Source organism: Cervus canadensis, chromosome 2 (assembly GCF_019320065.1).
Source record: "Cervus canadensis isolate Bull #8, Minnesota chromosome 2, ASM1932006v1, whole genome shotgun sequence".
In the NCBI taxonomy this organism is placed as follows: Eukaryota; Metazoa; Chordata; class Mammalia; order Artiodactyla; family Cervidae; genus Cervus; species Cervus canadensis.
Window position 1 is genome coordinate 94,118,030 of NC_057387.1, and position 13,125 is coordinate 94,131,154.

Here is a 13,125-nt window from a genome sequence, read left to right on the forward strand (position 1 = left end):
TTGTGGCTCATGGGCTCTAGAGTGCAGGCTCAGTAGTTGTGGCACACGTGCTAAGTTGCCCCAGAGCATGAGTATTCTTCCTGGACCAGGAATAGAACCCATGTCCCCTGCATTGGCAGGCAGATTCCCAACCTCTGGGCCACCAGGGAAGTCCCTTAGGGAGTTTTTTGAAAAGGCATCATAAGGTAACTGATGCAAAAGTAGATGGAGAGTAAGATAGAGCTCTTGGAAATCAAAATTATGACAGTAAAAAATTTTTCAATGTTTTAGTAGAAATTCTAGGAAGATAAAATCAGAAGAAAAGATTAAAAAAATAGATCTAGAAGGTTTATATACAACCAATAGGAGTTCCAGAACTCCTATCTTTCTAGATCTATCCAGAAAGAGAGAAAAGAGAAATTGAGAGAGGTGGGGGATGTGTTGAAGAAATTGTAATATTCACTGTTAATGTCCTGTCCTTAATTCTTCATCCTTACCACCTTAATATATACCATAATTAGCTCTTGTATTTATCAACCTAAGGGTTTTTCCCCTGGGCATTTGAGCCTGCTTTGATACTTGACTATCAAAGAAAAATTAATAACTTAGGAAGTGAAGCCTCCTTCTTTCCAAGTATTGGAATTACGTATTTCCAAACAAAAGTGAAAGACTTATTCAGTGAAAATTATAAATCATGTTGAAAGAAATTTTAAAAGGCATAAAGAGCCTCCTGATGAAAGTGAAAGGGAAGAGTGGAAAAGTTGGCTTAAAACTCAACATTCAGAAACTAAGATCATGGCATCCGGTCCCATCACTTCATGACAAATAGATGGGGAAACAGTGCAAACAGTGAGAGACCCAATTTTCTTGGGCTCCAAAATAGCTGCAGATGGTGACTGCAGCCATTAAATTAAAAGATGCTTGCTCCTTGGAAGAAAAGCTATGACCAACCTAGACAGCATATTAAGAAGTAGAGACATTACTTTGCCAACAAAGATCCGTCTAGTCAAAGCTACGGTTTTTCCAGTAGTCATGTATGGATGTGAGAGTTGGACTATAAAGAAAGCTGAGTGCTGAAGAATTGATGCTTTTGAACTGTGATGTTGGAAAAGACTCCTGAGAGTCCTTTAGACTGCAAGGAGGTCCAACCAGTCAATCAGTCAATCAGTGCTGAATATTCAATGGAAGGACTGATGCTAAAGCTGAAACTCCAATCCTTTGGCCACCTGATGCAAAGAGATGACTCATTTGAAAAGACCTTGATGCTGGGAAAGATTGAAGACAGGAGGGGAAGGGGATGACAGAGGATGAAATAGTTGGATGGCATCACTGACTTGATGGACATGAGCTTGAACAAGCCCCGGGAGTTGGTGATAGACAGAAAAGCCTGGTGTGCTGCAGTCCATTGGGTCGCAAAGAGTAGGACACGACTGAGCAACTGAATTGAACTGAGGTAAAACACATCTCGTGTTCATGGAGTGGAAGATTTAAGATGTGAATACTACCCAAAGCAATCTAAGATTCAATGCAATCCCTATCAAGATCCCAGCGATGTTTTTGCAGAAATAGAAAAATTCTAGAAAATTCATTCTAAAACTCATGTGGGATAACAAAGGATTGTGAATGGCCCAAACAATCTTCAATAGGAACAAAGTTGACTCATGTTTTTGGGTTTCAAAACTCACTACAAAAGTATACTAATCAAAATAGTATGGTTCTGGTTTAAAACAGACATATTGACAAACAGAAAAGGATAGAAAGACCAGAAAAAAACCCTTCAAAATACGGTTAAATGATTTATGACAAAGGTGCCAGGACCATTATATGGGAAAATGTGCTGGGAAAAGTAGATATTCACATGCAACAGAATGAAGTTGTACCCTTACCTAAAATACAAAAGATAACCCCAAATAGATCAAAGACTTCAGTTCAGTTCAGTTCAGTTCAGTCACTCAGTCGTGTCCAACTCTTTGTGAACCCACAGACTGCAGCATGCCAGGCCTACCTCTCCATCACCAACTCCTGAAGTTTACTCAAACTCATGTCCATTGAGTCAGTGATGCCATCCAACCATCTCATGCACTGTCGTCCCCTTCTCCTCCCGCCTTCAATCTTTCCCAGCATCAGGGTCTTTTCCAATGAGTCAGTTCTTCACATCAGGTGGCCAAAGGATTGGAGTTTCAGCTTCAGCATCAGTCCTTCCAATGAATATTCAGGACTGATTTCCTTTAAGATGGACTTGTTGGATCTCCTTGCTGTCCAAGGGAGTCTCAAGAGTCTTCTCTTGAGAGAAGACTTCAAACTATAAAATTCTTAAAAGGAAACATAGGACTAAAGCTTCACAACTTTGGATCTGGCAATAATTTCTTGGATATGACATCAAAGGCATAAGCAACAAAAGAAAAAATAAACAAATGGAACTTAATGAAATTAAAAAATTTTTGTACGTGAAGAGACAGTATCAACAGAGTAAAAAGGCAACTCAAAGACTGAGAGGCAATATTAGCAAATCATACATCTGGGGTTAATATCCAGAATATATAGAGAACCCCTAAAACTCAACAACAAAAAACAACCTGATTCAAAATCAACAAAGGACTAAATAGACCCTTTTCCAAAGAGGAAATGCAGATGTGAACCAACAGGTACACGGATATTCAACATGACTGATCATCAGAGAAATGGAAATCAAAACCATAATGAGAGATCACCATATGCCTGCCAGAATAGCTATCATCAAAAAGAAGAACAAATAACAAATGCTGGCAAGGAAATGGCGAAACCTGGAGAATCCCTATGGCCACAGTGGCGGGCTATAGTCCATGGGGTCACAAAGAGTCTGTCACAACTGAGCAACCAAGAACACCACAGCACAGCAAACAGGGTACCCTCACATACTGTTGGTGGGAACTGTAAATTAGTGTAGCAACTGTGAAAAACAGTATGGAAGCTTCTCAAAAAACTAAAAATACAACTACTGTATGACTTTTCCACTCCTGGGTATAGCCAAAAAAAAATCCCAAAAATACTAATTCAAAAAGATATGTGCACTGTGATGTTCATAGTAACATTGTTTACAACAGCTAGGGTATGGAAGCAACTTGTGTCCATCAACAGAAGAATGGATAAAGAAGATGTGGTGTACATATATATAACAAAATACTACTCAGCAATAAAAAAGATGAAATTTTGCCATTTGCAACAACACAAATGGACTTGGAGGGCATTACGCAAAGTGAAATAAGTCGGTCAGAGAAAGACACCTATTGTATGATATCACCTAAATGTGGACTCTAAAGAATGCAACAAACTAGTGAATAAAACAAAAAAGAAGCAGACTCGCAGATATAGAGAAGAAACTAGTGTTTACCAGTGGCGAGAAGAAAGGGGGGTGGGAAATATAGGGGTAGGAGGAAAAAAGGGTTATTATGGATTATATGAAATTATATGTATGAAACTCTTGAAAATTGTAAAGCACTACAGAATTTAAAAATTGTAAAGCACCCCTTCATGGATCACTGCCCTGTTGTGGTAAGGGGGCTCATGTAACTCGATGAAGCTATGAGCCATGCCATGGAGGGCCACCAAAGATGGAAGGGTCATAGCAGAGAGTTCTAACAAAACATGATTCACTGGAGGTGGAAATGACAAACCACCCCAATTTACTCGCTATTGAGAACTTCATAAACTGCATAAAAGGACAAAAAGATAAAATACCAAAAGATGAGTGTTTCCAGGTCTGAAGGTGTCCAATATGCTACCAGGGAGGAGTGGAGGAGAACTACTAATAGCCCCAGAAAGAATGAAGCGGCTGGGCCAAAGTGGAAACAACACTCAGCTGTGGATATTTCTGGTGATGAAAGTAAAATCTGATGCTGCAAAGAACAGTATTGCATAGGAACCTGGAATGTTAGGTCCATGAATCAAGGTAAATTGGACATGGTCAAGCAGGAGATGGTAAGAATAAACATTGATATCTTAGGAATCAGTGAACTAAAATGGATGGGAATGGGTGAATTTAATGCAGATGACCTTTATATCTATTACTGCGGGCAAGAATCCCATAGAAGAAATGGAATAGCTCTGAAATCCACAAGAGAGTCCAAAATGCAGTACTTGGGTGCAACATCAAAGGTGACAGAATGATCTGGGTTCATTTCCAAGGCAAATCAATCAGTATCACAATAACCCACGTCTATGCCCCTACCAACGATGCTGAAGAAGCTGAAGTTGATCAGTTCTATGATGAACTAGAAGACCTCCTAAAACTAGCACCAAAAAAAGATGTTCTATTCATCATTGGCGATTGGAATGCAAAAGCAGGAAGTCAAGAGATACCTGGAGTAACAGGCAAGTTTGGCCTTGGAGAACAAAATGAAGCAGGGCAAAGGGTAACTGAATTCTGTCAAAAGAATGCATTGGTCATAGCAAATGTCCTTTTTCAATGACACAAGGGACGACTTTACACATGAACATCACCAAATGGCTAATATTGAAATCAAATTGATTACACTCTTTGTAGCTGAAGATGGAGAAGCTGTATACAGTCAGCAAAAACAAGATTTGGAGCTGACTGTAGCTCAGATCATCAGCTTCTCATGGCAAAATTCAGGCTTGAACTAAAGAAAGTGAGGAAAACCACTAGGACAGCCAGGTATGATTTAAATCAAATCCCCTATGAAAATGCAGCGGAGGTAATGAATAGATTTAAAGGATTAGAACTTGTAAACAGTGTGCTTGAAGAATTATGGATGAGGGTCCATAATATTGTACAGGAAGCAGTGAACAAAACCATCTCAAAGATAAAGAAAAGCAAGAAGGCCAAGTGGTTATGGGAGGAGGCCTTACAAATAGCTAAAGAAAGAAGAGATGTGAAAAGCAAGGGAGAAAGGGAAAGGTATACCAATTAAATACAGATTTCCAAAGAACAGCATGGAGAGACAAGAAGGCCTTCTTCAAAGAACAGTGTATAAAACTAGAAAAAACAACAGAAGGGGAAGACTAGACGTCTCTTCAGGAAACTTGGAGATATCAAGGGAACATTTGCCCAAAGATGGGCACAATAGAGGACAGAGGTGGTAGAGAACTTAGAGATGCTGAAGAGATCAAGAAGAGGTGGAAAGAATACACAGAAGAACTGTATAAAAAAGATACAGATGAACTGGATGACTACGATGGTATGGTCAGCCACCCAGAGCCAGTCATCCTGGGACAGTAAAGTCAAGTGGGCCTTAGGAAGCTCTGCTGTTAATAAAGCCAGTGGATGCAATGGAATTCCAGCAGAACTATTCAAAACCCTAAAGGATGATGCCATCAAGGTGTTGCATTCAATATGTCAGCAAATCTGGAAGACCCAGCAGTGGCCACAGGACTGGAAAAGGTCAATCCTCATTCCAATTCCCAAGAAGGGTAGTACTAAAGAATCTGCTACCCATCAGACAATTACACTCATCTCCCATGCTAGTAAGGTCATGCTTAAAATCTTGTATGCTAGGCTTCAGGATTATGCAAATCAAAAACTTCCAGATGTCCAAGGTGGATTTAGAAAAGGAAGAGGAACCAGAGATCAAATTGCCAACATTTCTGGATCATAGAGAACACTAGGGAATTCCAAAAAAAAAAAAAAAACTACCTCTGTTTCATCGACTATGCCAAAGCCTTTGACTGTGTGGATCATAATAAACTCTGGAAAGCTCTTAAAGAGATGGGAATACCAGACCATCTTACCTGTCTCCTGAGAAACCTATATGCGGCTCAAGAAGCAACCTGTATGCAAAGGCAAACCCTGTATGAAACAACTGATTGGTTCAAGATTGAGAAAGGAATACAACAGGGCTGTCTGCTGTCACCCTGTTTGTTTAATCTACATGCTGAGCACATCATGAGAAATGTTGGGCTGGATGAGATACGAGCTGGAATCAAGATAGGCGGGAGAAACTTCAACAACTTCAGATATGTGAATGATACCACTCTAATGGCAGAAAGCGAAGAGGAACTAAAGAACCTCTTGATGAGAGTGAGGGATGAGAGTGAAAAAGAGCCAGCTTAAAACTAAATATTAAAAAAAAACACCTAAGATCATGGCACCTGGCCCCATTAACTCATGGTAAATAGAAGGGGAAATGGTAGAAGTAGTGACAGATTTCCTCTTCTTGGGTTCTAAAATCACTGAGGATGGTGACTGCAGCCATGAAATCAGATGTTTGCTTCTTGGAAAGAAAGCTATGACAGACCTAGACGGTGTGTTGAAAAGCAGAGACATTACTCTGCCGAGAAAGGTCCTTTATAGTCAAGCATATGGTCTTCCCAGTGGTCATGTACAGTTGTGAGAGCTGGACTATAAAGAAGACGGAGCGCTAAAGAATTGAAGCCTTTGAACTATGGTGCTGGAGAAGACTCCTGAGAGTCCCTTGGACAGCAAGGAGATCAAACCAGTCAGTCTTAAGGGAAATCAACCCTGAATACTCATTGGAAGGATGCTGAAGCTGAAACGCCAGTATTTTGTTCATTTGATGTGAACAGCCGACTCATTGGAAAAATTCCTGATGTGAAAGATTGAGGGCAGAAGGAGAAGATGGCGTCAGAGGGTAAGATAGCTAGATTGCATCACCAATGCAATGGACATGAACTTGAGCAAACTTTGGAGATAGTGAGGGACAGAGAGGCCTGGTGTGTTGCAGTCCATGGTGTTGCAAAGAGTCAGACACGACTGGGTAACTGAACAACAACAATGGATTACATGAAATCATATGTATGTAACTTCTGAAAATTGTAAAGCACTATAGAATTTAAAGAATCTTCCATTCAGTAAAAATTTTCAAGTTAAAAAAGAACAAAAGACTTAATTAGACATTTCTCCAAGTAAGATATACAAATGGAAATAAGCACATGAAAAGATGTTCAGTGATACATCAGTTCAGGATCACTGATCATTCAGTTCAGTTCAGTTGCTCAGCCGTGTCCAACTCTTTGCGACCCCATGAATAGCAGCACGCCAGGCCTCCCTGTCCATCACCAACTCCTGGAGTTTACTCAAACTCATGCCCATCGAGTCGGTGATGCCATCCAGCCATCTCATCCTCTGTCGTCCCCTTCTCCTCCTGTCCCCGATCCCTCCCAGCATCAGGGTCTTTTCCAATGAGTCAACTCTTCGCATGAGGTGGCCAAAGTATTGGAGCTTCAGCTTCAGCATCGGTCCTGCCAATGAACACCCAGGACTGATCTCCTTTAGGATGGACTGGTTGGATCTCCTTGCAGTCCAAGGGACTCTCAAGAGTCTTCTCCAACACCACAGTTCAAAAGCATCAAATTTTCGGCGCTCAGCTTTATCATTAGGGAAATGCAAACCAAAATTATGAGATACTACCTCACATCCATTAGGATGGCTGCCATTCAAAAAAAGAACAGAAAATAAACAAGTTTTGGCAAGCATGTTGAGAAACTGGAACTCCTGTGTACTTCTGGTGAAAATGTAAAATGGTATTGCCACTGTGGAAAACAGTACAGTGGCTCCTCAAAAAACTACAAATAGAATTACCATACGATCCAGCAATTCCATTTTTGCACATTTACCCAAAAGAATTGAAAGCAAGGTCTCAAAGAGATATTTGTACACTCATGTTCACAACTGCTAAAATGTGGAAACAACCCAAGTGTCCATCAACGAATGAATGGATAAAGAAAATGTGATATATACATACACTGGGATATTATTCAGCCTTACAAAGGAAGGAAATTCTGACACGTGCTATGATACGGATGATGTGATATGACTGGGAATCTGTGTGCCAATGCAGGGGACAAGGGTTTGGTCCCTGGTCTGGGAAGATTTCACTAGCTGCAGGGCAACTAAGACCCCGTGCCACAACTACTGGCCCACACGCAGCAACTACTGAACCCCCCGCCCCAGCCCTAGAGCTCATGGTTTGTGACAAGAAAAGTCACCGCAATCAGAAGTCCGTGCAGGGTACAACTAGAGAGTAGCCCCTGCTCACTGCAAATAGAAAAGGCCTATGCACATCAATGAAGACCCAGCACAGCCAAAAATAAAGAAACAAAACAAAACAAAACAAACCCATGTTGTTTAGGATAACAAGACTATTTTTTAGCAATGTATGTGGAAGTCTTTTTAAAACGCATACATAAATGCAAGAGATGAGCGAAGCAGTTTAGACAGACCTGAATTACACCACAGCTTTCTTTTTCCATATTGTCTCTTTAAACATCCCCCATCCTACTCCCACCCCCTAAATATCCCTTCTGGTGGCTCTAGGGTGTTTCATGGAGTAATGTAATTGCCGGGTGCCACAGGCTGGGCAGGAAAGGTCGGTGCAGGACTGAGGGATGGGAGGAAAATAAGGAAGTAGCCGCTTCTCTGCGCGATCGGGTTTCCAGCATCCTCCTTCACCCCTCCCTCGTATGTGTCTACCTTTTGATGCCCGTAGAGCCAGTGAGTGGGGGGCGAGGGGAAGGGACGCAGGTCCCGAAGCAACCTCTGCCTCTGCAGGTAGAGCCTGATGGCGTGCAGCAGCCCTAGGGCCAAGCAGAACACCAACGTCAGGTGAAAGGGCCTTGCCCAGTGCGTCTCAAGCCAGGAGGACTCCATCCAGGAGGACGCCATCGCTCTGTGTTGCGAGGATTGCCTTGCCCGCCGGGAGCTTTGTTTAGCCGGCTCTTGGGGGAGGATCCACCCACTCACTCCAGGGCAAAGCCCGCCCACTGTTTCTCTGTGCCCTCAGGCAAGATCCCCGCTCCCTCTCCCCCGCTTCCCCCTCTCGTCGCCAAGGGTGCTGAGGAAGAGGTGAGAGAGGCAGTTCCCTCTTGGCTGGAGGAAGCAGGCGCGAGTTCCCGGATTTCTTGCCCTTTATCAATGGATGCAAACCTGTATTCAGGACGACTTCTCATGGAGTGTCATAGTTCATGTGTGACAGTTTTCAGTCACAGAAGATCTGAATTTTAGGTTTTGAAGTAATGCCAAAGCTAAAGTCGTTGGTTTTCGTCTTTGCCACAAAGCGGTTGTAAACTGAGCTGAAAAAAAGAACTTGTTCCCCTCTGAAATGCTGTCAAAACCCACAAGAGTCTGGGGGCTGGTAATGCGTGAGTAGGATTATTACCCTTATATAGGTACCCTGTCCAGTGGTGTGCCAGTAATGTCTTACAGCTGGTTCTCACTCTGGTTACTTGTGCTTGCCAGTGTCCAGCAAGTCTTATTTCAAGTCTGCCAGCAGAGGACCCTGAACACTGAGTTGGGAAGAGATGCAAAGTTGCTACCATCATACCAAAGTTCCACCACACAGATTCAGACGGGGCCAGTTACAGGATTTGTGGATCCAGGTGCAAGATGAAAATGTGGGGTTCCTTGTTAAAACTTATTAAAAATTTCAAGATGATGACAGCAGAGCATTAAACCAAGCACACACCCTTTTGAGTGCAGGGCTTAGATCTCAGGCCCATGAAGCCAGCCCTGGATACAAGAGACATCAGTTCAGTTCAGTCACTCAGTCGTGTCTGACTCTTTGCGATCCCATGAATCGCGGCACGCCAGGCCTCCCTGTCCATCACCAACTCCCAGAGCTTACTGAAACTCATGTCCACTGAGTCAGTGATGCCATCCAACCATCTCATCCTTTGTCCTCCCCTTCTCCTCCCGCCTTCAGTCTTTCCCAGCATCAAGGTCTTTTCCAATGAGTCAGTTCTTTGCATCAGGTGGCCAAAAGATTGGAGTTTCAGCTTCAGCATCAGTCCTTCCAATGACTATTCAGGACTGACTTCCTTTAGGATGGACTGGTTAGATCTCCTTGCTGTCCAAGGGACTCTCAAGAGTCTTCTCCAACATCACAGTTCAAAAGCATCAACTCTTTGGTGCTCAGCTTTCTTTTGAGCCCAACTCTCACATCCGTACATGACTAGTGGAAAAACCGAAAAACCAAAGCTTTGACTAGACAGACCTTTGTTGGAAAAGTAACGTCTCTTCTTTTTAATATGCTGTCTAGGTTGGTCATAACTTTTCTTCCAAGGAGCAAGTGTTTTTTAATTTCATGGCTGCAGTGATTTTGGAGCCCCCCAGAATAGTCTGTCATTGTTTCCCCATCTATTTGTCATGAAGTGATAGGACCAGATGCCATGATCTTAGTTTTCCGAATTTTGAGTTTTAAGCCAACTTTTTCGCTCTCCTCTTTCACTTTCAAGAGACCTAATTATTAATAATCTCAAGAGCATAGATAATAGTAAAGTATAGTAAAATTAGAAAATTATGCATTTTCTTGCCTGGAGAATCCCAGGGACGGGGGAGCCTTGTGGGCTTCCGTCTATGGGGTCGCACAGAGTCGGACACGATTGACGCAACGTAGCAGCAGCAGTACTTATTAATCATCAGATATGGGCCTCACTGGTGGTTCAGTGGTAAAGAATCCACCTGCCAATGTAGGAGAGGCAGGTTCGATCCCTGGTTTGGGAAGATGCCCTGGAGAAGGAAATGGCAACTCTCTCCAGTATTCTTGCTTGGGAAATCCCATGGATAGAAGTGCCTGGTGGGCTACAATCCATGGGGTCACAAAGAGTCAGACAGAACTGGGTGATTAACACAATGACAACAGCAAAACCGTCAGGTGGTAAACTAGGATTCAAGAGACCTAATTTCTCAAGCTGCTGTCCCTCACATCTAGCCTTCTTTTATACATCCATTTATTTATGCTAAAACAGGCAAATGTAAGGTGTTGGACTCACAGCCCAGAATAATAAACCCAGTCTCTGCTGCAAGCCCCTACTCCCCGCTCCTTGGTACCACCCACTCCTCAGGCTCCCACCCCAGTCTCTGGAGCCAGGTTTTACTTGGCAAGGTAACGGCAGGACAGACTCCAATGAAGACAATTTCACCTGGACCAAGTGCCGGCCCCTTAAATCCACTGTGCACCACACATGAAGTGTTTCAGTTGCCTCTTCTCAGACCTTACCACCTCCCGCCTATCTCTCTCTCTCAACCAGAAACTGCTGTTTAACAGTGTATCAGAATCTGCTGGTTTACAATCTCTCCTGGGAGAGTCATAGCATTTTTATTTTTCTGATTCTTCCTCTGTGCCCTGCTCTTTCCCTAGACCATGGTAAGTGTATGGTGGCCTTCATAAAACTGCATTGTAGTGGTCTGGCTGAAGACCTCAGATTCATACCTAGGTCCTGGGTAGTCTCAGCTTTGTGAGATCTAGTCTGGTCTGGTCCTTGGGTTGGTGAACTTCTAGTTAGTTTTCTCAGCAGGGTCAGGGCCTGAGGACAGCTTACCTGACCCAGTCCCACCCAGGCTCTTGCTGGAAGTGTTAGCTCTCTGAGACCTGGCCAGCCTATTTTCAGCATTCCATGTCCTCCCTTGCAGAACAAAGGAACTTTGGGCTTTTTACCAATATACCCTAAGAGGCATGAGGGTGCTAGCTCAGGCCTTCTTTCTCCTTCACTGCCAGTTTCATTCTGCTTCCTCCCAAAAAGGAACTCTTGTGCTATCAACTTTTCTGTCATCTATCCAAAACTTGCCTTCCCTCGATTTTAGACTAGATGAGAGAAATTAGTTACTCTCCTGACCACTGGCTTCCTGACCTCTGCCCATTCTTTCCCCAGCCCAGTAGGTTGGAAGAGGTGGCTTTTCCACAACCTCCATTTCATGTAGGAAGAACTTTCCTTATGATGTTGCCTGTGTTCTGTCTACCTTCAATTGAGAGTGAAGATCTACCATTCACTCCAACAGTGGGGAAGTAGAGAAACTTAGAAATTTGTTCTGGCTAAAGACTAGCTTTCCATACTTACTGGCACTCAAAAATCCCATTTTTGGGGGAGCAGTCCCTTCCTTCTGTTGGCATTCTTATGCAAATAGCCACTGAATTCAATTTCCTCAGCTGCAGTACAGGGGACAGGGGTCATTGAAAAAGCCCCCAGCAACACAGACAATGATGCTTGGCAGGTCCAAATAAGTAAGGACTTCAGGCTTTGCCTGGGACATAAGAATCCACTGACGGGATTTAAGATGGAAAGTTACATGGGTTAGATAGTAGAGCACTCTGATGACTATTTGGATGATAATAGCAGGTAAATATTTATTGTGTGCTTACTAAGTGCCAAGTACTATTCTAAAGTGATTTAGAAGTCGTAGCTTATTTAATTATCAAATTAAAAATCTGAGATTGGTTTTAGCATTTTACATATCCTCATTTTATGTATACAGAAACTGGGACACAGAGAAATTATGCAATTTGCCCAAGGACACTAGAGGGTAAGGAGGCAATCCCAAGAATCCAGGTCTCAGGATCTTAACATTTATGGGAGCAAATTATGTGTGCATATAGAAGGATATGGGTGTCCCAGGGGGCTCAGTGGTAAAGAATCCTCCTGCCAATGCAGGAGACACGAGACGCAGATTCGATCCCTGGGTCAAGAAGATGCCCTGGAGAAGGAAATGGCAACCTACTCACTGCTCTTGCCTGGGAAGTCCTATAGATAGGAGCCTGGTGGGCTCTAGTCCATGAGGCTGTGAGAGTTGGACACAGCTTAGGCACTAAGCCACAAAAATAGAGGGATATAGGACCTGAACTAGGAGAACAGTTCAAATGCTATTTTTGTGTTCAGGTAAGAAGTGAAAATGGCCTGGACTGCCAGTATCATGGGACAGAGAGGCAGAATGAGTGGGAGAAATACTGATGTATTTTTTATGGGGATTGGTAACTGACTGGATGTGGACACAGTAGGGAAGAAATCTAGGATGATCCTTATGTTTCTATTCTTGAGATAGACAAAGCAAGAAGAATTAATATTCCCTAACGTCCCTCTTCCCTGACACCCCCCAATCCTTGTCCTGTGTGTCTTGTGCTCATCTCAAACTCATCTTCAAGATTCACTGCCTCTATAAATGCTTCTCTAACCAGCCCCAGCCCATGGGAATCTATCCTGTGAACAATCAACACATTCATTTTTATTTATTTTGTGTTGTGCTGGATCTTCATTGCTGCACGCAGACTTTCTCTAGTTGCAGTGAGCGAGGTCTACTCTTCAGGCTTTTCATAGGCTTTTCACTGCAGTGGCTTCTCTTCTTGTGGAGGACAGGCTCTAGGTACACGGGCTCAGTAATTGTAGCACATGGGCTCAGTAGTTGTGTCTCTCAGGCTTTAG

The 13,125-nt window shown here is 43.0% G+C and overlaps 1 protein-coding gene across 1 annotated transcript in view; it reads right to left on the reverse strand.

The window, feature by feature from the left end:
• The window catches only part of LOC122437017 (cytochrome P450 4X1), a 40,640-nt gene extending 32,019 nt beyond the window's left edge, over positions 1-8,621 (reverse strand). The window contains exon 1 of the mRNA XM_043461426.1: positions 8,408-8,621. Coding sequence (XP_043317361.1) covers positions 8,408-8,599 — 192 coding nt within the window. The 5' untranslated portion in view covers positions 8,600-8,621. The remainder of the gene's footprint in view (positions 1-8,407) is intronic.
• Positions 8,622-13,125: the final 4,504 nt, after the last annotated feature.